At 36.9% G+C, this 26,665-nt stretch overlaps 1 protein-coding gene across 10 annotated transcripts in view; it reads left to right on the top strand.

The window, feature by feature from the left end:
- LOC121643117 (LIM and calponin homology domains-containing protein 1-like) overlaps window positions 1–26,665 on the top strand; it is a 78,857-nt gene that overhangs the window by 23,253 nt on the left and 28,939 nt on the right. For 8 of the 10 annotated variants that reach the window (XM_041990350.1, XM_041990348.1, XM_041990349.1 and 5 more), the window contains exons 2-7: window positions 4,600–4,670; window positions 8,398–8,467; window positions 15,509–15,615; window positions 19,750–19,780; window positions 22,649–22,759; window positions 24,331–24,529. In XM_041990350.1, the coding sequence (XP_041846284.1) occupies window positions 4,600–4,670; window positions 8,398–8,467; window positions 15,509–15,615; window positions 19,750–19,780; window positions 22,649–22,759; window positions 24,331–24,529 (589 nt within the window). Of the gene's footprint in view, window positions 1–4,599; window positions 4,671–8,397; window positions 8,468–14,653; window positions 14,933–15,508; window positions 15,616–19,749; window positions 19,781–20,431; window positions 20,683–22,648; window positions 22,760–24,330; window positions 24,530–26,665 lie in introns of those variants that run through there. The other 2 variants (XM_041990355.1, XM_041990357.1) reach the window with 2 other exon arrangements.

The following is a 26,665-nucleotide window of genomic DNA, read 5'->3' on the forward strand; positions in this document are numbered from 1 at the left end:
GGGTCCTGCTCAGGGATTAGACTGCCATGCTTCAGTGCTGATTCAACTATATAATACCATGGCCATTACATCCTGTCAACTGTTACTACCTATGATGATCCCTGTTTCATAATATCCTTATGTTTACTGATTTTGGCCTGAGAAACAGCTCTCATGGGGATCCAACATGGCTCAGTTGCTTTAAAACCCTTAGATGCTATCTCAAAGTGATCCATCCAAAAGAAAAAAAAGAAATCTTTACATCCTGTTAAAATCTTACAAAATGGCTGTATTTAGTACTTTGTTGTTTGGTTTATGTTGGGTCCACTGGGGGTATATATCCAATATATATTGGATCTGGTAGTGTGACTATCCAGATCAGTTTGACAAGAGGAAGGGCTAGATATGATGCCAAGACAACTTTGGAGGCATGATCATACTATCCCAAATCTCAAAACTTCTGGCACTTCATGGAAGCCCACATTGGCTCCATTTGCCTTAAATCTGTCTGGTCAATGGAAAGGAAAGTTCATAACTTTTGTAGCCACTGGTATACTGATTAAACTATATGCTGGTTATACTTTTAAAATTTAATTTGACATTGGTTAAAGCTACATGAAAACAAAGAAAAAAAGATATACAGTATCTGATCTTGACGAAGAAGTGAAAGCACTGATACTGACATGTAAATCATTTTTTATATTTTTATGCTAACTCTTTCAGATTATCCTCTCCAACTTCTCATTCCCCCATACATCCCACAGTCGGCACACTGAGCACAGAGCAGAGTTCATAGCCACAATAAAAGATCCCTTCAGGGGTGGCAATGGTGACAGCTTGTGAAAGTCAGAGACAGATACCACTCCTGACCATTCATTGAACCATTTAAAGTCCCACAAGTCAAGCGGGATCCCGTTACATGAACTTTATCCAATTCAATATTTGTTGTTCATTGTTGTCCAAAAGGAAGATCTTATCTCTCGCTGAAAAGTCTGCAGATTAATAACTGGTTTTGTGCCAGATCAAAGCTTTAAATTCTGGTAAAACATTCAAATATTTTTTTAGAAAGACACTGGATGGTACAAATCAGGCAGCAGCTTCCTGCTGCTTATGTCTTAAAGTTTATATCATAAGCAGGCTGGCTGCATGCCCTTATTTTTGTCCAGTTAATCAGAACCCAAAGCATTTACAGAGCTCTTTTAGCTCATACCAAATTGAATTAACAAGATTATTGGCTGCAAACCAGAAGACTGTTTACGCGATTTTTTTAAAGTTGGATGAATACCGTTGTTTTCAGTTGGGATTATGCAACGCACTTAAGACATCCAGCTTTAAAGGAGGCTTCTTTTGAGTAGAAAGCAGGCATGTGGCTGCAAAACTGGCGTGTGGGTTTGAAGCACATGTTTCTGTTTATGTTCACCAGGCCTTTCAGCTCACAGCTGTCAGCTTTTCTACAGGCTAATCATACTTTGCTTTGGAGCCTTGAAATGAGCAGTTTTATTTCCTCAAGTCACAGACACTCAACCTGCCTGCAAACCTTCAATTATTGGTCGTTAATTTGTTACTGGTAGATTTTCAACGCCTATAGATTATAGCAGTTCTGCTCTCTCTTGTGAACGGTGGTTGGTTCAGACAGGAAGTGAGCACATGAACTTGCTGTTTGACAAAAGTCTCTTTGAAGTAGCTCTTCTTGTTTTCATTGACTGCCCTAAATCAGATTTTCATTTTTCTTGCCAATATTGTTTTACTCATTTTTTTGTTAGATATGCTTTGATGGTAGAGAAGACTCTTCACATCACATTTGTTTCATCTCATAAAATGAAAGCATGGTCTCTTAGAAGTTGCAGTGTATTTTTTTATTTTTTTTTATTTCATCAAAGTAAAATTCTGTTTCACACACAGCACAGCTCCCACAGGGAAACTGGATCTAGGAACAGTTAGATTATACAAAGTTCATTCATGCATATCTAAAACATCAGAGCCTTCATTTCTGTGTAAATACCAAAGTGACAGTGATAGTGGCTCTTGACAGGAATCTATGAGAATGACTTTGGTCTGGACATGAAGGTTTTCCAAATGGAAGGAAGTGAATAGAAGGAAAATAAAGCCAGCCAACATCACATGATTGTTTGTGAAACAATGTGAGCGACATTCCTCTGAAAACAACAAAAGCAACACATTCCTTTAATAATTGAGTACCCTCATACGACCCGGCAGTAGTTTAAAAACATGCTCAGATCCAGACCTTTCCAGCTCTGGTAGGATTTATCTTTTCATTGAAGATTTAGTTTTAAATTTTTTTTTTTCCTGCTAGTTGCATCAGAGTTAGTGTTGTTTTCTTATTTTTACTGGTATTTAAACATCCCTTAAATAGAACTGTTGCTCTTTATGACCCGCTGTAGCCTTAACGTCCAATATAAACTTAATAAGTAATTTCTTAGTCAGTATGGTTCTTCCCTCTACTGTAAAACTGTCCAGAGCGCTTGGTAACCTTGAGTGCAGGGCAGTGCAGGCAGATTGTTAGTTTTCCACACCAAATTTGTTAATAAAAAGTATGACAAGTACATGTTATCCTGTTTATTTTACAGGAAATGTTCTTTCTGGCCAAGCAAGATTTTTATGTGCTCTTTGGTTCAGGAAAACACATCAGAGAGCCACAGATAGACATGAATCACAGTTCACACCTGTTGTGCATTCAATGTCAGACAGAGCAGCAAGATAGTAAGAAAACCAAATCCAATTTTCTGCAGTTCATACCTTGCGATAGCCTGAGGAACAAATGTGTAATTTATGTTTATTTGCATGAATCCAAAATTGTGGAATATTGATTGACCTTACCTTTGAGACAGTAGTTTGCACCCACGGCTGTTGGTCCAGCTGAGGCTTTAAATGAAATTTTGGATTTACTGAATTTAGGGAATACATGTACAAGTTTTGCTAAGTGTCATGTGTCCGTGTGTCTGTGCATGTTTCCAGTCAGTCTGAAGCTGTAGAAGGAAATCAGCTGACATGACTTGGCATACATATTAGGGGAATAAGGCACAAGCTGCTTGCTAGGTTTTCTTGCATAATCCAACTGTTTTAACCATGAAATTCATTGTGCAACACATATCTTACTTTAAAAAAGCGGGGAAAATATGTTGGGACTTACACTGTTTCGCCTGGCAACCTTAGTGTAGTATTAGTACATAGTCCATGTGTCCCTTAACTACCCATGAAACCACAATTTATTTTCATACCTTTTTTGAGCAAACATCCAAACACCATATGGCAAGTTTTGTTTTTATGCTAAAGTAGCCAGCTGGTTATTGTGAGATGTCAAGAAATAAAATTTTGTCCTAGCTTTGAGTCTTTGTATTAAAATGTACTGTTTTATCCAAAATATTTGTAATTAAATAAATATAAAGCCGTTCTTCAGAGCAGATCTAGTACAGTTATCATATAATGTGGGTTTTTACTGCAAGTAAAAACTGCAAGCTGTCAGCATCAGTCACACTTTACTTTGTTTCAAGCTTTAATTGCCAAATTTCATCTTACACAGAAAATCGGTGCCACTTTCTTTTCTCGGCTTTGGAGAGACTAATAAGGAATGCAGCTCTTCTTGCAGAAATTAGACCTACTGTTGGCCTACTTGTTGACATACAGCAGTCCATTTCTTTTGTAACAGGTCCAGACTCCCCAGACAGCCGAAGAGCTGACAGAAATATACCGCGAGGCCAGACCCTCAACATCTCTGCACTTTTTCCCTACAGCTGTGCAAATAAATGTTGAAGAAATACTTGTGAAATTTATTCTTGTAATTGTTTTGGCTTCTATTCCAGCAGACCAAAGGGGGTCCCCTCTTTTTATGGCCAAATGAGGGCCAGTGTTTGTGAGAAGAAATGGATCTTAAGTGGGCCTTCTCTTAAAAGTCATGTAACAGCACATTTTTGGGAGCTGAGCTGATTATTTCACTACTGGTGTTTGTCTTTGCACCAGCTTGTGGATTTTTAGAGCATGTGCAGCTCAACCAACAATAGGTTTGTGTGCTTAAATATTGAGCACTCAAATCCTGAATTTTATGTTCAGGAAATTTTAAGATCAAGATATTGTACGGTTGGGATTTGAGCAAATGAAAATCATTTGATCTAAAAACAGTTAAATAAATAAATAATCACAAAGTCTCAGCATTTTTGTGTCACAGTGTTGTCCAAGAAATTATACACATACCATATGATGCATTGTTGTCATGGAGGTACATGCAGATTGGCAGATTCTCCTCCTCAAAGGGTCTGAGCAACTATTACCCGATAAATCCCCTGTCACAACATATTAGCCTGCCAGAGCCATTTAGTTGGGATGATTACAGCTTATGTCAAGCTTGTTAGTGTTTAGTGCTGTTAACCAGAGAGGGACTTGATATACGCCTGGCTACCGTTTGTGTACCTCTTTATACAGCTCTCAGAATTTACTATTAAGAAAGGAAGTGAAAAGGGTGTTGATAAAGGTTATTTTTATTCTTTATCTTTGGTTTCTGGTTGCATAAGTTGTTTGTGTCGACCATCAGTGATTTTCACATGTTCTATTTTTGATCTAAAGTTCTTCTCTTACTCTAACTTGCTCCTTTTGTTCCACCTGTAGGCTGTCACAGGAAGATGTTTTGGTGACAAGGATTTCCGAGGAGGATTGGAGAATGGGATACTCCTATGCGAGTGAGTTCTGATTGTATATGATTTCATCAGAATCCAAGTAGTTGTTGCCATGCGCTTAATGTAGATTACTTACTGATAACTTACAAACGCTAGGCTGGCTTGTTGTGAGCAATATTCATACAACTTCATGTAAGTGAGTCACTATGAGCTAGAGTCAAGTCCCTTGTATTAATAAAATAAATAAAATATTCTGGCTCATTTAGAATCTTATTATGAACACTAGGTTTTTTGTTTTATCTCTGTTGTTCCACAGTGACAGAGAATGAGCACAACAGCTAAGAAACTTCCAGTTCTGATAGAAGTCTCTTCTTGTAATTGTCTAGATTAAAAACCATGTCCCTGTAAGCAGGGAAGGTACTGTCCTTTCAGCATATGTTCTTGTCTGTATTATAGTTGGCAATTTGTAATAAATTGGAAAGGGAAAACAAAGATTACAGTGAGCCTAATATATTGATAAGTGGTTCAGAATTAAAAGAAAGAATGCTTGCAGTCGGTCAGGCTTTTGTTTCGTAAATGCATAGATTTGTAATGAGGCTGTGATCCAGGGATCAAAGACACCAATGCTCATAATCACACATACTTCACCTCTGCCTCTCCCACATTCTTTTGGACCAATTTCAGTTATACAAACCAGTGTTTGGGACTGTGTTTATTGTGAGTATAGCAATCAAAACCAATTAAGTTGGGTTCCCTCTGGTTTTCGAATTTCTGGTGGGGGAGGTAAGAGCCTCAAGTTGACCATTCTCGCATTTACTGGACACCAGAAGATTGACCGTGTCATAGGCATTCTCATCACTAAAAATATTTTGACCTGTCACCTAGCTAGGTAGTGTGCACAGGAAGCAGAACATGATTCAGAAAGTATTCTTTCTGTATATATATATATATATATATACATACGCATTTTTTTCTCATGTATTAAATAAATTTGAGATTTTTATTAGGGTTGTCAAAATGAATGCATGAATGCAAAAAGATTAATCTGTAAAAATGTATATTTTGTGTTAAGTTTTTAAAACATTAATGCCTAAAACAATAAAGTTATTACTCATGCCGTAATAAAAATCCAAATTTGGCATTTTCTGAGCAAGAGAAGCTGATTTTGGCCTTATAGGTGCTTTGTTACAACAGTGAACTGCATCCACCTAAAACCACTTTATCCTCCTTATTTCTAAAAGTTTCTGATATTTTCCAAGGTGTGCATTTAGTATTTTTGTCATCAGGTGTCCAGAAACAGTGCTATGAAAGGTGCTATTTTAAAAATCTGAATTTAGCCCTGTCTCAGCAAGAGAGGGTGATTTTCAGCATATAGCTGTCCTGTCACAGCTGTTAACATAAATCACTAAAAACTACCTCAACCTCCTTATTTACGATGATTCTGACAGTTTTTATGCTTTAAGTTTGGAGGACGGCCACAGGATAATGATTTGATATTGGGAAACAATAATCTATTCTATCTTGGACGTCATGGCTCAAAAAGGTTTCAAACCACTAATTTAGATAATCACTACCTAGTTACTCAGGAATGTAGTTGTTCTGTTACTTTTTTTATCTTTAAATATGTTCCTTTTAACAGAACTGTAAATTTAGTTGCATGTTTATTTATTCATGATAAACCAAAGTATTAAATCTGATGACTAGATGAAATGGAGACTTAATAGAATAAAAGAAAAATCATCAACACTAATCTCAGGATGTGTTGATGATTGGAACTTGGAACTTGGATGTCGTGGCTCCTTCTCAGGAGAGGTGCTTCACGTGATTGTAACTGCTTACAGTCAACATGAAGAAACACCTTTTCTAGTCATCATGAACAAATCTTATAACGTTCCTGTCTTTGATCTCTGGGAAGAAAAAGTCGTGTCTGTGATTCTCGTCTTTCATTTTCTCTGGATTCGCTGTTGCTGTGTGTGGCTGTGTGCATGTTTTTTACTGCGCACACTGGCTTGCACAGGCTATTTTGTTTTTTCTACTCCGAGCCCCTGGTCAGATGAAAACTGCTTCAGAGTGCAGAATTATATTAACACTGTATATTATCGTCAGTAACAGTAACTGTGTTCTAACAATGGAAATGGCAATTAGTTGGCATGAAAAAAATAATGCCATTTATTTTATTGCTGTAATTCCCACCACTGCCTGTTTATGACCACAGTGTAGCATCTTCTGATGGCTTCTTCCAGCCTTCTTCTCCATGTCACAAAGCTCAAATCATCTCAAACTGGTTTCTTGAACATGACAATGAGTTCACTGAACTCCAATGGCTTCCACAGTCAGCAGATCTCAATCCAACATAGTATCTTTAGGATGTGGTGGAACGGGGGATTCTTGTCATAGCCAACAAATCTGCAGCAACTGTGTGATGCTATCATGTTTATCTGGACCAAGATCTCTGAGGACTCTTTCTAACACCTTGTTAAATATATAACACAAACCTCAAAGAATGTTCAAGCCAACACATTTGTGTTGGAAATTCTGTTCTGACGTCAGTGGACCTTCAAGAAGGTGTCAAAGGATATTTAAACAGAATTAAAGTTAAATAAAACGTATGAATCAAACATCAGTTGCTGGTTATGTAGTGAATGTGCAAGTTATTCTGTAACTGACATTTCCTTGGACTAAATAAATTCAAGCGTAACCAATTATGGCTTTTGCATATAATTCTGGCAGCAGAGGGGAGAACAGATTTAACATCCTGAAATGAGGTTTGTTCTGAGTCTAATTCCACAACTTAAAGTTCCTCCCAACAACATGCTTGTTTTCCTGATAAACAAGGCATGTTTGTTTTTACCTCCGTGTTTTGGAGTAAAGGAAGCCAAGAAGTTAAAACTGTGACTGCAACAGCTTTACTAAAAAGCAGAGTGGCCACATATTCCTGCACAAAACTAATATTTTTTATGGTTAACATGAAGTCAGTCACAGCCACATTTTCATACTTTTCATCACAAGTTATTAGTCACACTCACCATCATATATACACCTACACATATTACATGAAGCACTGAAACCACCCTTCTCCTTGGATCCTTCTTTTTTTTCCTCTAAGTTATTCTTGGGAATTTTCTGTACACCAGGAAATTTCTAAGTTGAGTAGGAGTACATAAGGCAGGCTTGTAGAATGAAAGTTCACTAAAAAGATAAATTACAGCACTTCATCTCAAAATGACTGCTGGAATGCCATGAGCATCACAGGACTACTGATATCTAATACCTGGTATCCAAGGATGGGTTTTCCCTTTACAAGGCCAGAATCATTACAGGGCTTCCTCTGATGAAAACACACAAAAGATGAAACTGTAGACGGAGGGAGGAAGAGAGGGAGAACTTGGAATTCTGAAATTGCTTGTTCATGTGCTGTAGTTTCCCTCCAAAAAATGTCTGCATTCGTGCATGCAATGTGAGCTTCATGTTTGGATCACTGTGGTCTGAAATGCAGTTGAACAGTTTAACAGAGCTTATAGGTTGCAAGGGGTGCATTGATTCTACCATTTGATACAGCATAATATATGGATCTTCCAGATGCAACTGTAGGACCTTTTGTCTTTCTTTTTTTTTATCCCATTTTGTGTCCCACTTTTTCTCTAGGGACAATCTTTGATACAGTTTAGCTGTAGTTAGTCTGTTGTACTGCATCCTTAGAAATATGCATCTCAGCTAATCTCTTAAGTGGTTTCTAAACTAAATAAAATTCAGTATGGGTTGTTTATTTCTTCCTTGTGTCTTTTGTCAGATTGCTGAGCTCCATTAAGCCTGGCCTGGTAAAGAAAATTAACAGACTTCCTACACCCATAGCTGGCCTGGTAAGTCCTTTAACCTCATGTTTTGTATCCCCTGTTACAGCTAGTCTACCAAAACTAAAAGCAATCCTTTGATCTTGTTGAATCTTTTTTCCCATGCTTTTGCTTCCTTTTTTCTCATCTGTCTTACTCCTCTTCCTTTATATGTCAACATGTTTTCCTCCTTGGGGGATATTCTGATTCCAGATTCGGTGCAATGTTAAAACATTCAATGACCTGTTGTCATTTCCCCTGAAAGGGCAAAATGACATATGACATGATACAGTGGCATCGTGGTGGAGACTACATGCCAGATGCATGTTTGCTGGACATGAAAGAAAGAAAGTAGCCCAAAATTAGACAGTTTTCCATTTAAATAAACTCCCATCCAGATGAATTGTTGGAAGTGAAAGTCTTTGACAATGAAACCATACTAATTAAAATTCATCTAAAAAAAAGAAAAAAAGAAAAAGATAGAAGCAGTTGTTGATTCAACAGGACGGTAATGTGGAACTATGTATAATGTTTGCTCTGCAATAATATTGTGCTGAAAATTCAGACCAACTATAGCTCTGTTCATTGAGGAACACCTTTAAAATGTTCAGGCTCAGGGATTTTTTTTTTAAATTATATGCAATGCTTGCAAAACATTTCCCCTTATAGCCCTATCTCACATTTTTATATGCATCCCTTCATGGCTTTATGTGTGTCCTAGGATAGACTTTTTCAATTTTAAGTCAACTTTTGTTCCCCTCAAGACAAAGCTTATTTACAGCATCACGTGAATCTTTTCTGCGCTTGTTTTTCTTTGAGAGAAGACCAGCTGAAGTAGAACTGCAGAGATTTAGTTTTATTAACCAACAAGAAACATGACTTTTAAACTATTGTATACCCCAAGTACATTATATCTTATTACTATTTGGTAGTGGCTTGTGAAGATTAATGACTACTAAAAACTTAATGAAAAATGCAAATATTGGCTCAGCTGGTGCAACATTTGTCCTCTAACTGCAAGATTACTTTTCACTGCTGATTAGCAATGTGGGTCCAGATAAGTAATGGAGGAAAAATGGAAAGATGGATGGATGGATGGATAGATAGAGGGATGTGTCACATGTTTACGCCCCCCACTGACCCACTTATGAAATGAAGCATTCACTGTTGATTTAGTGGCTTCAGCAGGCATTTAAATCTTTCAGGTAATCATGGTCCAGTTACAAATACCTACAGCTGACCAATCTCTGTTTTAGTCTCCATGGCCAAGTCGTCCATCAGCAGTCATGTGCGACACTGAACTTCAACAACTTACTTTTTGTTCATTTAGACAGTTCTGCACTAAGCCTGAACTGTACACGTATTGTCTGTTAATTATTCTGTATCGCAGCAGGAAAGAAAGATATGTAGTGGGACACAGCAAGATGCAACATAATCTTCTGTCTTTACTTTTTTTTTTTTTTACATGAAACATACCAGGGATATTTTCTTAAGAAAATGGATTTTTTTTCCCTAAAACATGAAATAAATATATTGTCAGCATCTTAAGTTTTTGGCTTGCTGTGAGTCGGAGGCTGTGAATGGAAGTAGATCTGAATACTTATACATTTCATTGAGGACAGTGCAATACAGTAGAGCTCTTTCATAACAACATAAGGTCTTGATCTGAATAAAGTGGCCTTTCAGAACCCGTAGTCGCATGTAAACAGAGACTCAGTGAAAGTTGATAGTGTTGGAGCTCAGTTCACACTTAATGTACTTCTGTTCTCCCTAATTTGCTTTCCAGAGTTATACTGAGGGCTGTGGTGAAAATGGATAACTTTAAATTAAATCTCGTCAGAGATCTCAGTTTAATAATTACAATCCAACAAATAAATATTAAACCTCAAACTTTACTTTAATTACTGATTCATCAGTCTTACAATCAGGTTATTCACTGAGTTTGATCTTATTAATTGCTTTTTTTCTATTTTTATAAATTTTGCTAGTGCCACCAGGAAATCCTCTAGGTTTTCTCATGATTTGCATTAACTCAGCTTTTTTATTGTATTTTCAGCTTTCAGAGCTCTATTTAAATCATCCCAGGAGGTTCACATATTAGAAGCATTTGAAATGGCTTTTATTGATTAACACATATAACCTTTTGTGCTTTTTTGAGATTTGTCTCATTTTTGTGTTTTTTCAGTTCACATTGGTGTGACTGAAAATATTAAATTTCTTTTTCAAATTAACTGGATGGAGATAAAAGTTCTGCTAGTTAAAGAGAAAAGTGGTTTGTGACAGACCATAAGAAGTCTGGAGTGGAGTGGGCTGAAATGTTTTTCTTCTCTCTGTTTTTTTTTTTTTTACTTCTTTAATATATATATATTGACATGTAGTCTGTAGACTGCCATTGAGTCTTCTCTGGCTTTTTAGAAGTGGTGGATAATTGCACACATTCTTCACAGATGGTTCCTCATGATACTGTCCCTGCTAAAAGAAGAAAAAAAAAACACTAGTTGACTACCACATTATACTTACGAGTACAGAAAGTCTCTGTGCATGTACCTCTTTGTGTGGGTGTACTCTACTTTTCTAGACAAATTTTCATCCTACGAACATCACACAAGGGGCTTATATTCTTGGCCGCCTTAGAAAATTCTGAGCAGTTAGAAATCATTTGGATGAGAGCTTCATAGTTTATCTTTTCCAGTTTACATTTGGGTAAAACACAGCTATGCTACACACCATCACAAGTACAGTGGGAGGGATTAACCATGTTGGGACTCTTTTCCTTAGGTCAAATCAAGTGACAAGTACAAGGTGTGTTTGTGTTTGATTATTTAACACCTGCCTAAGCAAGCAGTAGAACTTTTTTTTTTTTAAGATGAGCTTTGTCTTTATTATCTGTCACAGACAGACACACTGTTAAATATGTGTAATCTTATAGCTCTCCCTCTTTTCAAAACCAGTTAATGTGTACTTTTTTGGCCACTTTTTGCTTGCTTGTTCATTTTTGGAAAATTAATAAATTACAAAGTCTGCCTATAATGTGAGTGTGAGCCCCATCATGGGATACCTGCAAAATAAAGCTACACAATGTACTACAAAATGTAACCCTAGTAGTAACCTGAACTGGCAGGTTTTTGTTGCACTTTTAACTTGTAATTATAGTTTTTCCTTTTTGTGCATCATTATGGACAGAAATCATTCATCTGCAGTAGTTGACAGCCATGTTTTTCATCAGGGCACAATGCTGCTTTTCTGCTTAGCAATTTTATATGCTGATAACTTTTATATATTATGTTAAATTCTTTTGTCTATATAAATCTAAGCTATCAATCATCAATCATCAATAGCAGCACATGCAGTGTGTTTAATAAAAGATTGGGGAGTGTTTTTTGTGTTTTTTTTGTTGTTGTTGTTTTTTTTTTTTGTTCTTTAAGTTTGATTTTTGAATAATGTGAAATGAGTGACTTTTAGTTTTGTTTGTTTTGGTGTGCAAAGCTTTTCTGACTGTTGATCTGTTTGTGCTAGCATACAATATATGGCATATCAGACACCAGTTATTAATATGCAATAACATTCTCATAAAAAATAAGAAAACAATCATTCATTCCTTGTACTAAGTAATACAATTACAGGAAAGGAAAAAAAAGAAACATGACATAATCATTACTAATTGTTCCAAGGGGGAACAGTTAAACCTGACTGAAGACAACATTTATAAATAGTTGCAGACTGCATATAAAACAGGGAAACTAAACCTCTGGGTATTTTTGTATCTGAACAATGCGATGCTTTCTACACTAAAAGTTTCATAATTTGCTCTCTTACGTTGTGGTGGCTTTGCAGGGATTTTCTCTTCCACTTGGCTGTGATTAGAGAGGTGAGAAACATATAAACAAGGGCTCTGCTGTTATCTGGCCCATCGTAATAAAGCACAGCCTACTCCCCCTTCCTCTTCCTGTTTGGGGGGCTAATGGGAAAATGAGTCTCTGTGGAATTTAGGCAGTTTTGTAATCGGACCATCTACCACAGTACTTTGGCAGCTCAGCCTGTATGGCTCAGTGTTCATCTGAACAGGTTGGTTGCGACGTGCTTTTTCTCCGGCAGTCTCTGTGGGTCAACTGGTATGCTTGTGTTTTACAGTGTGCAAACAGACACCTAATGGAGATATCCCTGCATGATGAATGGTTGTAATTCTTATGTTGAAAAAGGTGTTTTTACAGACCTGAATTTTGCAGCATGAGGCAGACACAGACCTTTTAATACCTTTCAATGGTGAAAACGGTGAAATCTTAATGCAAGAGGCTGTTTAATTAAAAACCTGTAATTTCCAACTATACTGATTTTTATTAAACTTGTATATTTCATTGGTAAAAGTTTTTCAGAGCACATTGAATTATGTCAAAATTCCTTTTATTCTTCCAAAGTAGGGTTGTTATTTGTGAATAACTTTGTCAACAATAAAAGAATTCTTGACAGAGACCAAAGCAAATGAGTATGTGTCTTGTTACCAGATTTCTTCTGGAATCTGTCTCAGATGAGGCTGTAAACCTTAATCCTTCTTATTATAAAACATGCCGTTTAAGCCATGGTGTTGATCGGATATTATATGCATTTTCGAGTAAGTACGAATTCCAGCTAACATAAAAGCATTCACAAATAATCTCACTGTGTGCACATATACTTGTATTAGCTCTTGGTACATGTAAGGCACTCCATTGTGGTTTGTACTGCAAGTATTACAGGATTTTAAGTCTTTTGACAACTTTATTAAACTAATATTTGATAGTAAAATAAATATGTGTGGAAATGGAATTAATGTAAATCTTACATCTCCTGCCTGACTTGTAATTTATTCTTTTTCTGTGACTGGACTGGGCTTTGTGTCCAAGTTACCTCTCAGCTTCTCAATCCTTTTACAAACACTTTTAGCTGTCAGTTATTTCTTTGTGGCAAATACCTAGTTTCCTATGGCAGTGACCTTCAAACTAACCACAAAGTCAAAATAACTTATTTTACCAGGGCACACTTTCTTCAAACACTTCCTTGTCAAGTGTGCCATAATATGAGCAGCTAGCTACTAACTGAGGCGGGCTGATCTTCACTTGTTGGCACATTCCTGCCACTGAAAAAAAAGAATAAAGTTAAGTTTCAACTCCCTGTAGTTTGTCTACATTTTACATTTTAAATTGTCTACATTAACTTCCTCAGCGTCTTATCACACATGTAATATAGTGTTTGTTTGTTTACCTCGGTGAAGCTTTTCTTTGCATGGGCTTTAAATGAAATTTTTATAAATGAAGCTAATGCTTATGAATTAGGGAAGATCAGAATACTGAACAGAAAATGTTTTTTAAGTGTGATTATGACATGAATTAAATGGTTTCTGTCACATTTATGTTATTAAGTACTTGCTATATGGCTTACAAACACCCAGTTTAATTTGGGTCATATTTGGATCTGTTTGCATGGATACTTGGACAGACTATTTAGGAATCTCCAATGCATGCTGTCCCCACCTAAAGGGAGTCACTTGTTCCAAGTCGTAACTAATTTCTTGCAGCTTGGGAAAAAAAAAATGTTATTAATTGGAAGCAGCTGATGTGGAAGCCCATTTTTAATTTACATAAAAATGTTCTTGATTCACTGTTTGTGAGATCTAATGATCTGCACTAAACATGTCCTCATAAAGTAAAACTTGTTGCAGAAATTGCTGAGTCCTCTTTGAAAGAGACAGCTGTGTTTGTGTGTGTGAGTGTGAGTGTTTGTATCTTTGGGTGGGGTTGCCTCACCAGGAGAGCTGAGATGGCCATGTACCAAAAACACAGGAAGCTGTAGGGTGGGTTTGGGCAGGCTGTTTTGCTAGAAATGGAAAAGGATCGTGAGAACAAGTGTTTTCATGTTTGTGTGTTTTATATATTTGTTGTCATACATTTATTATTGCACCTGCTAGTGTGCACATGTGAATGAAACTCATTGTTATGTGTCTGACTACCCAGAAGGATGTATTTCAGATTTTTTTTTTTTTCTTTTTTTATTGAAAACATGCATGTTTTCTGTGCATAAGCAAATATGTGTTTGCATTTTGGCAGCATGTGAGAAAGAAAGAGGGAGAGTGCTTGGGACAATTGGGGTGGGGAGGAAACGGTGACACCCTGAGAGGGAAAGAGAGGGAAGGGCCTCTGAAAGATAGAGACACAGAAACAAAGACGGAGCGAACCTGGGAACAAGAGAGGAGAACTTGGTTCAGGTTGCAATTCAACAAAGAGTTTTTTTTTTCTGAGAGCTCAGGGAGAGAGGAAGGAAGACTGTGGTGATGGGGACAGTGTGAAATGTAGGAAAAGAAAGGAATAAGCTGGAATAACTCAGCTGAATAATGAGCATTAAATAAAAAGACAGAAATACCTGAAGAAAGCAAAAACTCAAGCGAACGTTGGTGCAATCAGAGAAAGAAGATGTACGAAACCTGGACTTAAATCTTGGTGGTGTCACCTTTCTGTTGAACAGGTATTTAGATTTTCATGTTCTGAAAAGGCTGTTTGTGTGTGTTTGGGCAGAGGAAACAGGAGTAGAACACAGATCAGTAAAATAACTCATGATGTGAAATATCCGTGCTCAGTGTGTGTTTGTTTGCCCGAGAGAGAAACTTTATTTCAGCAGTTTTTGTGCCATCAATAAGGATATGACAATTTTTTCTTCTTAGCTGTGTCACTTTACTACTTTAAGAAGACCTGTTTAAGTTTTAATTGTTATTATTAAGCCAGTCTGCATCTCTGTAAATGACTGCTTAAGAATTGAAAGTCTGAATTAGGTTTATGTTATGGATATGGCTAACTTTTGGGAAATTGCTGTCTAAACTGAAGAGTCATACAAATGTGGATGTGTGGATTTTAGCTGTAAAGATAATTCTAAAACTGCATGTATGCATCCATGTGCTTTTTAACAAGTCAGATTTTGTGGTCTTATTTTTAGTTTTTTATAAATATGATTTCAAACAAGTTGTTGTTTGTCTTCAGTGTGTGTGAGTCGATACCTTGTGCAAGTATTAATGTGAGTCCAACTTGGCGTGCGATTTTTGCACAGGACAACCTCAGCGTCTTTCTACGTGGCTGCGAGGAGTTGGGACTGAAGGGATCCCAGTTGTTTGACCCTGGAGACCTGCAGGACACATCGACACGCCCCACTTCCAAGTAAGACTCCTAACATTAGTGTTTCCTTACTGTTGAGTGGGTGTGTGTGTTGATGTGTGTCTTTTAGTAATCACAGTTTAGCAGCAGAAACAAAACTAGTACATCTGAATTGGGAAAATTAAATAAATAAATAAATAAATCTTTATATGCTGGAAGAAGGTTGTAAAAATGTATCCTCTTTTTAAATTCTTGCTTTAAAAATGCTTCCAGCTCAGTGGGATGTTTTAGCTGTATTGCACGTGTTGCTCTTTTGAGGTCTATCCACAGCTTTACAGCTTTTCACTGATGGTTGGAAGTATGTTTAGCCATGGTGTCCTCTTGCAGTCACTGTGCTCTTTTTCATCTTCAGCATCAGTTTGATCTGTGCTTGCAGAATTTTCAGATGTATACTGGAGTCGTTTGAAGGCAAATGTTCTGTTTGCAGTAACAAAAACTCAAGGCGTGATCAGTCCAGCTCCCACATGCTTTCATGAAAGGAACACATGTGAGCTTTTCTTCAAACATACCATTGTTCACTGTAAAGATATGTTATCGTTTAACTTTATCAGTTTGCATGACTTATACATCAAAGTTGGTTAGATGTTATTTTCCAGACATGTAATGATTGGTTTTGTATTAAAGATGCAGGAGGAATTTCCTTTAATGTCACTTTTCTGAAGCTTATATTTGATCTCTGTCATTTGTGTAACGGCTTTCCATAATCAAAGTCCTAGACAGACACTTATAGCTCATGGTTGTTGATTCTTGAGACTAGTAGGGCCAACAGGTGTACAAACTTTTTAAATTTATGTTCCTATAGTTTTTCAAAAAATGTTAAATGTAGCAACTTACCACTTGCAATCAAGATTTTCTGTTATTTTGCAAGTAAGAACCAAAATCAAATTACAGATGTTATTTCAGCCAATATTTCAAAGTCACCTTGATCTGTGTTGAAGGAAACAGAAAGAAAAAAATTCTACTTGAAAATGTAGTTTTTGAAAGCAAAACGGTGGGTAGAAACAAACAGATGTTAATTGTGTTTAATTGAGTGATTGACTAAGTGCTGTCAATGAACACTTCAGCTGGTTGTCAGTACAAAGCCTGTCTTAAAAAACTGGATGTGTGTTTCTTTGTGTGGCTCTTTCTGTCAGTCAACCTGTCCTTCAGGCGCTGCATCAGACAATCAGGCAGTTCACTGCAACACAAACTGCTTAATGACAGTCAATGGAAGTTTGTATGAGCCTGTCAGTGAAGCAACAATGGCATATCTGTCTGACACAACTGGTCTCTGTCCAAAAACAACAAAAGGGTTTGCATCACTCACTGAACCATGACTTTTATTTTGTTGCTTGGTAACAAAGCCAATTGCACAATGTGTTATGCTGTGTTTGTTTGTATGAATATGTGGGTGTTTCAGATTGTTTAACATAAATTGTCTTTATGTTCACTGTTTATAATCAAGGTTGCACACAGAAGGGTGCAGAAAGGTACTTTTGAAGATGAGGCTATAGAGGATAGTGCTAAGTGTCAGTGTTAGGAAAGCATTGAAGGCACTGAGATGTTTAGGTTTTGTATAAGCTATTTACATTGTCGTCATTATAAGTAAAAATGAAAGTTTTTGTAAAAACTGTAAACATAATATTCTTACATTAATTTAGCCTTAGTTTATTGTAAAACAAGGGCACTAATGGCAGTTTTTAGATTGGTTTATGGTTGTTTACACATGTTTCCATTATGTTTCCATTTATCTAGTGATATAATTAATCAAAACATACTAGTATGAATTTTCTAAGCAAAACGCCATCTTTCTGCAGATGGATGATATGTATTTTATTTTATTTATAATGAAAGTTCTGTCTGTTTAGATCATTGCTTTTGTAACTTCATGGTCATGACTTCTTCACTTGACACAAAATTTGATTTCATAGCACAGTTGGTTTGGGTGTTACCAACATTAACAAGAAAATCTTTTGCAAGTTTTGTGCATTGCATGGGTGCACATCACCCGTAGGGAATGGCCATATACTATTAATGTGAGGTTTGACATGGCAAGTGAAAGGTATACTTTAGACCTTGTTAAATTTAGAGGTCCAGACTCAGGTATACAGAGCTAAGCAAATACTTAAACCTTGTTCTTTGGAAAACCCAGTAAAAAGAATTTTACAAGCCTCCACTACATGTAGAACAAGTTGTACTTTGTATACTTTAAATATTAGATTCTTGCAGTTATTTCTCTTTTTTCCCCTCACATGTCAGCAATTGTTTGAATTTAATTTATTTACTTATATAAGTAAAGCAAATTAAAGCTATGTAATGTATTATATGCCAGCTGTACTAGATTCACATATTCTGTGAAAGATAATTTCCATACTTGGCAAAGTGCAGTAAACATGCTCACACTAATATACAAGGGAAGTTCGTAGCATTTAAACACACCTGAAAGGAAACTGTGGTGTCATTGTTTAAGTGGCCCTGTGCTATTTCCAGTGGTTATGTAACCTGCTGTGCGGGATGCTATTTTCTTGCACCTCATACCATGGCAGGAGGCAGTTTATATGCTTCACCCACAAGAATCTGGACCGGCATTTACTCATCTCTGAAAAACTGCCTGTCAAGAAACTGTAAAGACAGGTTTGGGTTCATTATGAGCTCAGGTTAGAAATATTCCCTGTTCCACTGTGTGTTGATGGAAAAAGATGGTTTTCCAAGATGAGTGATTGTAAGTGAGCAATGAAGAGAGACAAGATTGCTTTGTGGTTAATTTTATGCACAGTTTTGAAATGTGGAAGCTAGCTAACTAACTAGCTCAATAAAGAAAGAAATACCCATAGTAAATATTATAAATTTAGTTTTATTTTATTATGAAAATATTGTTTGCCTGTAAGTGTTTTTCTGCATCATTTACAAACGTTAAGTATGTATGTCTTTAACTCTGTCTGTTCCTTACTCTTGCATTAGTAAATTCCTGAATACTGACTAGTTAAGACAGAAATGAAGGAATATATTGGAATATGAAAGATGTTTACACTCCCTGCAGTCTGAAAATCTGATCTAATAACCTCAAAAATCTGTAGCTTTCATCATTCAGATATAAAAATGTACATGGGAACTGCAAAGAAAAGCAACCTGTCTTCATGTTTAATCAGCTGACAGAAAAACAAGATAGAGAAGAAAGGGAGGGTTTTTATATTATCCCTTCCAGCTACATCTACCTTCTTCCTCTCCTCTCACGTCACTTCTTTCTTAGCTTTGTGCTGTCATGAAAAAGCAATACATCTGCAATTAAGATGTCACATACCTGTTGAGTGAATTAGGCTCAACTCAATGCCTTCAAGCTATGGAAAGTACTTATAAACACAAGAATTCAGAAATAATAATCATTTATATACAGTTTTATTCTATCATGTATCCCAGATAATAAATAAACTAAAATTTAACATGTTTTATATAAAGATATTGCAGCTCAGCATCATTATAGGCCATCATACCTTTGTTTGTGTATTTTTACACAAACCCCATGTGTCACCCTTTCTGTATGTGTCTAGTCTGATTTGTTTGTTTGTATTCATTTGTCTTCCCTTCCTAGTCTTAGTAGGATTTATTTCTGCTTCACAACTGTGAGTTGGGTCCAGTTTTACAGCTGCCTCATTCTGCATACCATTTATAACCTCACGTGGTAATCCGCAAGCTCCACATCATCTCATTTCGGTAACATTTGTGGCGCTTAAGCGGCTACTTCTGTGGTGTGTCTGCACTCCACCTCTCAGAGATCAAATGGCAGCTCTGCCAGAATGACGCTTGTCTCTTTACACTCGTGTCTTGAAATGACTGGTCGTTCATTGATGAAATCCAACTCAAAATTTAAAATTTAGAAATTACAAGTGAAACTTGGGAAGAGATATTTGATTTTATATAGCTAAAGTAAACTCATTGGCATCACTGTTAACTGTTAGAACTATTAAAGAAACCATTTAAAAAGAAAATTAATCTTTTAGCTCTTCCTGTGTGGGTTGCAGTCAAGAAGATTTCTCTGTATTTTCTGTAAGTTTTGTTTTTGCCATAGGTATGTGGGAGATGGTGTGTCTTAAAGCTGTCTGCTGTTATAGTTATGTCAATGTCTCACGCCTCTCTCCCTCTTTTTGTCTCATTCTCTAGGGGAAGTGACTGCAGTCGAAGGCTGAAGAATGTAAGTGTTACTGTTGGTTTATAGCTGGATTTTTTGTTTATCTGCTAAATGCATGTTTGTATGAAAACTATTATTATGGTCCACTGAGTCTTTTTTTGGATGCAGTTGTCACTGTTTTTGATTTTAGCTGCTTTTATAATGCTTCTCTCGCGTCTGTTCTTACTAATCTACAGTGGCTTTCTTCATTCAGCGGGAGCTTTTTTTTATCACCAGTCAGATTAAATTTTTTAGTGTTCAAGTTTCATCTTTCACACTTTCCTCTTTATGTACTCTGTGTTCTAGGTGTAGCTTTGAATTTTTTTTTATTTCATTTAAAGTTTTATTTTGTTGTATAAGTGCTTTAAGTATTTATTTTGTGTGTTGTCTCTCTGAGCTCACAATATTTCTGCATAACCTGTCAAGGTCATTCTATCTATTTGAAGTGTCAATATTTGATCCCAGGACAGCTTCCGTTATTTGCATTTGCAGCCTTAGCTGTACCACTTCTTTTTTCTCAATTCCCTGTAGCATCTTCATTTCCTTTTCTAAAAATGCCTCTTTAAGAAGTAGAGCACATAGTGCTAGCCCTGCCCACTCTGCAGTCATAGCAGTTCCACATTCTGTCTGCTCCCTCTCTTTTCCACTCTCCCTCTGCTATGCCGGTGTGCACTGAATAAGATGATGCGTGGATCTGCAGAGCTGGCCTGTCCTGCTAGCTCATTTAGCTGACTAAACACAGGAACTCTGGGCTGCACTAGCCAGCATTTACAGCTGTAGTGAATGGCTTACAAATTTCCAGCCAGCAGCACTGCCAGGGTTTGCTTCTGAGACATTTTACTATACTGTGGATCTGCCCTGAAGCCTCAGGACTGAAGACTGGGATTTGATTGCACCTTCCTTTTTAACACAACAGATATTGAGAGGTGAAGAACCTGCACCAAGAGGAATTTGCTGATGTGGTGAAGGTGTTGTTTAGCAAACAGATGCAGTGTTAAAGTGAAAGGGTGGAATGTTGCTGAGTTATAATGTCTTTATTTAGCAGCTGAATGTGTGAACTAGAATAGTTAATTATGCATGTATGCTTTGTGATTAATGTTATAATAAATCCATGTGATTATTCACCTCCTAATGTCAGGACTGTAACGTGGGCTTAAATATATGTAGCATGTACATAGTTGGTAACATTACAGGTGTACGTTTGGGTGAGTAGTGCATGTGTGTACATGACTTCAGTATGTTTGCTCATTAAACAAAGAGATGGTTGTTGTAGAACTACTTTGACAGGTGTTGTCACAGCAGACAGCTAGTGTGACACCAGCGACACCACACATCTCTCTCTGTCTTGTTGTTTATATTCTTGTCACTCAAAGTTCTATTGTTGTGTTTTTAATGTTTCCTTTGAACTACTCTATCCTAGTGCATGTGTTGAGGTTTTGGTTTCATTCTGTTGTTGATTTGGTGCTGTAAGTGGAAACCCCGCAGGCACAGTTGTAGGATGTTGGTACTGTTGTGTTGTTGGGATCAATATGGATATGTAGCTCAGTAGTTGGCAAGTGTAACACATTTGGTGCTGACCCACTTCCACTCAGAGTTTGCATGGATGTGTTCATAATGCTGGTGACACAGGACTGTCACGCTTTGTTGCTGAGGACACAACATAAAGCTTACAATGAAGCTTAAACAACAGCAGCTGCATAGTATGCCTAGCACTTCTCCTGTAAATTCAAAACTAGTTTGTGACATTAAACTGGCTAATGACGACTATTTTAGACAGTAGCTCTGCTAGCCTTTTACTAAAATTGTAAGTTTCAATTCCCTTCAGGGTTCAAACACAATGTCAGGGACAGTGATTCACTTGGCTCTTTGCTTCCCCTGATCTTCAGATCAGCCCCTTTGCTTGTCCTCCATGTGTGCTTGAAAGTTGTTTGACTGAAATAAACACATTAAGCCACGCTGAGCTTTCTTATCAAAGCAATCCCTGCGGACTGCTGGTTGACATGGACACTGTAAATATAGCTGAAAGCACTTTGCCAACAGTGCAAAAGGTGCAGCTCTCCGTGATCTCCCTGTGGCACAGTCAGGCTGTCCATTCTGCATTTTAACCATTTAGCTGACTACAAAGGAACGTATTCTAAATGCTGTACGCTTCAGCTCCTCAGTCACACTCAGGGTTACTTTGAGGCATTAGGTTACACATATATGCACACAAAGCAGAAGCACGGACTCCTTTGACAACACCTTTTATTGTGTTTCTGTGTTTCAGAGAGTTCAGACTAACTCGGTTTACTTTCGCAGTTGGGGCTAAAGTAGCTAACTGGCAAATATAAATCCCAGTAGCCACTATGGCTGGCAGAAGAGAGACATTCAACAGTTTTAGAGTCCAAACAATGGATTGACAGTCTTTACTAATATTTAACTTCTTTGAAAACAGCGTTGCAGTAAAAAAAAGAAAAAAAAAAAAAAGAAAAGGAGAATCAAGTGGGAAATGTTTGTCTGCTTAGCTTTTATCTACAATCAATATTATAAAATCAATATTATTTACAGCCAATACATCTTTGTTGTTGACTACTGCATGGTTTGCCTGCCTTGCTACATGTTCAAGCCATCCATCTACTTAACATATTTCAAACTGAGAGTCTACTGAAGTGTTTTGAGGGGTTTTTGTTATGTAATTTACAAATTTAAAACAAAGAAAAATATGGATGAATTACAAAAAGGCAGACATTTAAATGTTTTATTGTTTTTACTTCTCATGGTAGTCTTTATTTTGTTCTTTTTTTTTTTGTTTTGTTTGGGGTCTGTCCAGGATTACATCCAGTACTTACTTTAAACTGAAAGTTTATGAACAGAATATTAGCTGATTTTATCATGAATTCTTTTTCCCTTCAGGTTTTAATCACTATCTACTGGCTCGGCCGTGCTGCCAACAGCTGTACCTCCTACAACGGGCCTACGCTGGACCTGAAAGAGTTTGAGGGCTTGTTGTCACAGATGCGAAAGGTTTGCAAAGTCATATTTAATGACATCTACTAACTAAACTAAATTCTAACCTCTAATTTCTGTCTCTAACTGAATATTAATATGTAAAATAAATAGTTGCTATTGCTCTTGCTGCTCATCTCTCAGAACTCACAGCTGGTGGAAAATCATGGCAGTAGGGAGAATATTATATCTGGAAGCAGAAAAATGCATATTTTATCTCTGCAGTAAGTAAATGTCCAGCCAATGTGAGCTGAAGCAAGACACACTGTCTCTGCTTGATCACTTACTATGTGACGCTGTGAATGAGCATGGTTAACTGTCCAGAGAGTTCTCAAAAATGATCTCAGAGGAAAGGGTAAACTCCATGTACCCCAGGTCCAGTCGTGACCTTAATAAAACTGGACTTTTCTATCTCTCAGTCGTCTAAATGGATGGAGAAATGTTGGAACCAATCTCACACATATACTCTCGGTGACAGTCATTCATAGCCATGATGTCACCTACATGAAATTTATTCCACAACATGACGTCTATTCTCAGTTCTATAAAAGTGAGAAATTGCTTCCAACTCAGCAAAATTAGTTTCCCAGATGTTCACATGTTGCAGATGAACAAAACCAAAGAGCCAAATTTCCATGAAACCAAAAAAAATGCATAAATAAAGGAAAGCTCATCAGCTCCCAATCAGCAAAGCACCACCCACTGAACCGTTAACAGTTGTAATGTGGAAGCTGGCATTGCAGCAACAAAAATGCAAAAGGCATTTTTTTCTTCCTTAATTGAAATGCTACAGACTATGCTAATTGCTTGGTTTAAACTTTGTATGCATTTAGATGGTTAGCCACAATAACCAGATTTCATTTTTTTTCCTTTTTCTTTTTTGAGTATACAAGTAGGTAAAAAAAAAAAATGAAAAGTAATTTATAGGTTCAAAGTTTTGACAGCAGGAGAAATACGATGGTAACGTCTTCCAGTCAAATTCTTACAGCGTTAAAATAAAAACAGAAATTGATTAATAAACTGTTGTTTTTGTTCTTTGGGCCTAACAATTAAATCAAATCACTGACTGACCAAAGCACTTTAATCATTTGCTGTTATTACATCTCCAGAGCCAAGCAGGTGATTGTCACAGTCAGAAACAATTTCCACACATCATGCTGCGACAGTGGAGCCTGCTTGAAAACATATATTACAAGGCTTTTTATGTTGTATAACAGATGGTCCAGGGTCAGGAAAAGGAAGTTGTTTGGTAGGCAGGAAAGGTCTTTCTTCACCTTCCATTAGTGGCAACAACATATTTTAACTGTAGACAGAGAAAGGAAGAGGTCACTGAGGTGAAAAGAGAGTCATTTGAAGCGATGTAGGCAGAAAATAATAGTGAATTTTTAAAAGGTTTTTAGCTTAATACATGTGGGAGGACTGTGAAGGTAGTCGAGATGTTTGGTTAACAACACAACATGTTTAAAAGACCACAGTGACAAGGACTATGCAAAGAAAATCCCCTCTTAATGTTTTGGTGGCTGATTAATCTCATTATATCAAATGCCATGTGTCTTTTCTTTTATGCGATTGTGTTTGAAAAAACTCAGGAGGCAGAGGAAGCAGAAAGCCCTAAACGCAGCATCCGGGACAGTGGCTACATTGACTGCTGGGATTCTGAGCGCAGCGACTCTCTCTCTCCACCACGCCACGGACGCGAGGATTCATTTGACAGCCTGGACTCCTTCGGTTCCCGCTCACAACAGACGCCGTCGCCAGACGTCCTGGTCACCCGCGGCAGCAGTGATGGTAGGTGATGGTCCATTTTTTTAACTCCTATGATCACACTGATTTACTAATATGTGTTTTAGTGGTTGAAATTATTAACCTAAAAGTTTGCCGATTTAATATGTTAAGAGGTAACAGTGTTATTTTATCTTTTATTTTGTGTAGATGCTAAATAATTCAGTACTGGCTTTGTTTGGGTTAGTGAAGTTGTTCAGATGCAGTATGGAGATAAATAGATAAGTGTATTGTCCCTCTCCTGTTGCTGTAGTTTGTTGTTCTCCTGCCTGTTTTCACAAGGCAACACCCAGAGTTAAAGGCTGTTAAAAATATATAATTAGTGTAGTGCTTGATTTAAAGTCTTACCTAATGTTATTGTTTCGTTTTACCACATTCATATGTGCTCTAAAAATAAAAGTAGTTCAGTGCTGGGAGTTCTGTGTTAAGGTCATATTTGGCATATTATGTGAGAGTTCGCCAAAGCATTTTCTATGTGCAATAGGAAAGAAACCTGATCTGCTAATAATTTTTATCAGAGAAAGGGCTAAAGTCGCACCACAAATCTTTCTCATGCTGCTCATGTACTTTGCATGAATGTACATCAGTTTTACATCTGATGTTAATCTGTTAATTTGTGTCAGTTTGAGTTATGTGATTTAAATTTAAACTAAAGCTTTACCAAGCTAGCACCAATTTGAGTGAGGCTACATTGATAAAATCATGATTCTATACCACATTTTCTCTTATTTTTAATAATTATCCTCTACTCTCTTTTGACTATTAGTGTTTGGAGACTGAGCCATAATTTAAACGCTGAAATGCTCGAACATCCTCTGCTCAGGGGCAACCATATTTTTCATCTTTTTCACCTTCCTTAAAATGTGTTGCATTAGTTTTTTTTTTTTGTTTTTTTTTTCTGCATCAGTGTTTATCCAGTCAAGTATGATAAAGATATGTTTAACTAATATTACTTTTTAAGTCCTGTGAACTTTTATGAGACCAGGGATTTTTCTGCCCTTCCAATTTATAACCAGACAAATGAGTTCTGGCTTGGTGTCTCTGGTTGTTGACTGAATGATAAACGAAGAGAATAAGTATCTTTTAATTACACTTGACTGTGTTAGTGGTGATCCAACTGAAGATTTTGGTTTAACAAGAGAACTAAAAAGCTTTCCAAACTGCTAATAGAAAACTGCTTCATCATCAATGTATATTTTATTACCACCATCCTTCAGTTTAAAACAACATAAGCTCAGTTACAGAGAAACCTGTACTTTTCTCAATGGTCCTCATTTATCAAATTAATGTATGACAGAAATATTTTCACGCTCGGTATTTATTAATTTGGACGTGAGTGTAAGATACAAGCAAATCTCACGACAGGTCTGTCATCACAACACAAGTTTGAGTCAGTGTGGATTAGCGTTGCAGCACAGCAGAGCCTGAAAATAATTATCAAACAAACCTCAACTCATCATCTAAGCATAAGAAGCAACATATTAAGTACTCAGAATAACCCATTTGCAAAAAATAATTTAAAAAAAAGCATGTTAAAATGGATTCCAAAAATGAGTTAAATAAAATATCCTACTGATACTACTTAAGTGTACACCAACGAAAATAACAAAAATGATAAACACACATGACACTTAGAATAGCTCATATGCATATATATATAATATATATATATATATATATATATATATATATATATATATATATTATATATATAACTCTTTGAGCTTCTCATCACCCCTGCTGGCAAACCCTGCCACAGGAGGAGTGCAGGTTCAACCGTACACACACACACGTGACGGTAGAGTGTTGCTTCAGGTTGCTGAAGGGCAGGTGGATGTGCCTCGGACTAGCAGCAGAACACTGCTATAGTCTCCAGAGAAAGTCTGCAACACAATTCTGTCCTGTGCAGTCCTGCACCATATTGCTTCGGCTAATGGAGCCTTTTAATGCCCCTGCGCAGCCAGAGGAGCAGATGCCCGGGGAACTGTGCCCAGCACAGCCTCTACCTGAGGCTACAGGAGCTGATCCATCCTTTCTAACAAGTAGTCTATACCTGAAAGCTGTGAAAGTGTTTCCCATGCTATGCACTAAAAACGTGCATTTATTTACTGGACAGGTAGAAATACTATAGGCTACCAATTT

This window comes from Melanotaenia boesemani, chromosome 7, assembly GCF_017639745.1.
Source record: "Melanotaenia boesemani isolate fMelBoe1 chromosome 7, fMelBoe1.pri, whole genome shotgun sequence".
Classification (NCBI taxonomy): domain Eukaryota; kingdom Metazoa; phylum Chordata; class Actinopteri; order Atheriniformes; family Melanotaeniidae; genus Melanotaenia; species Melanotaenia boesemani.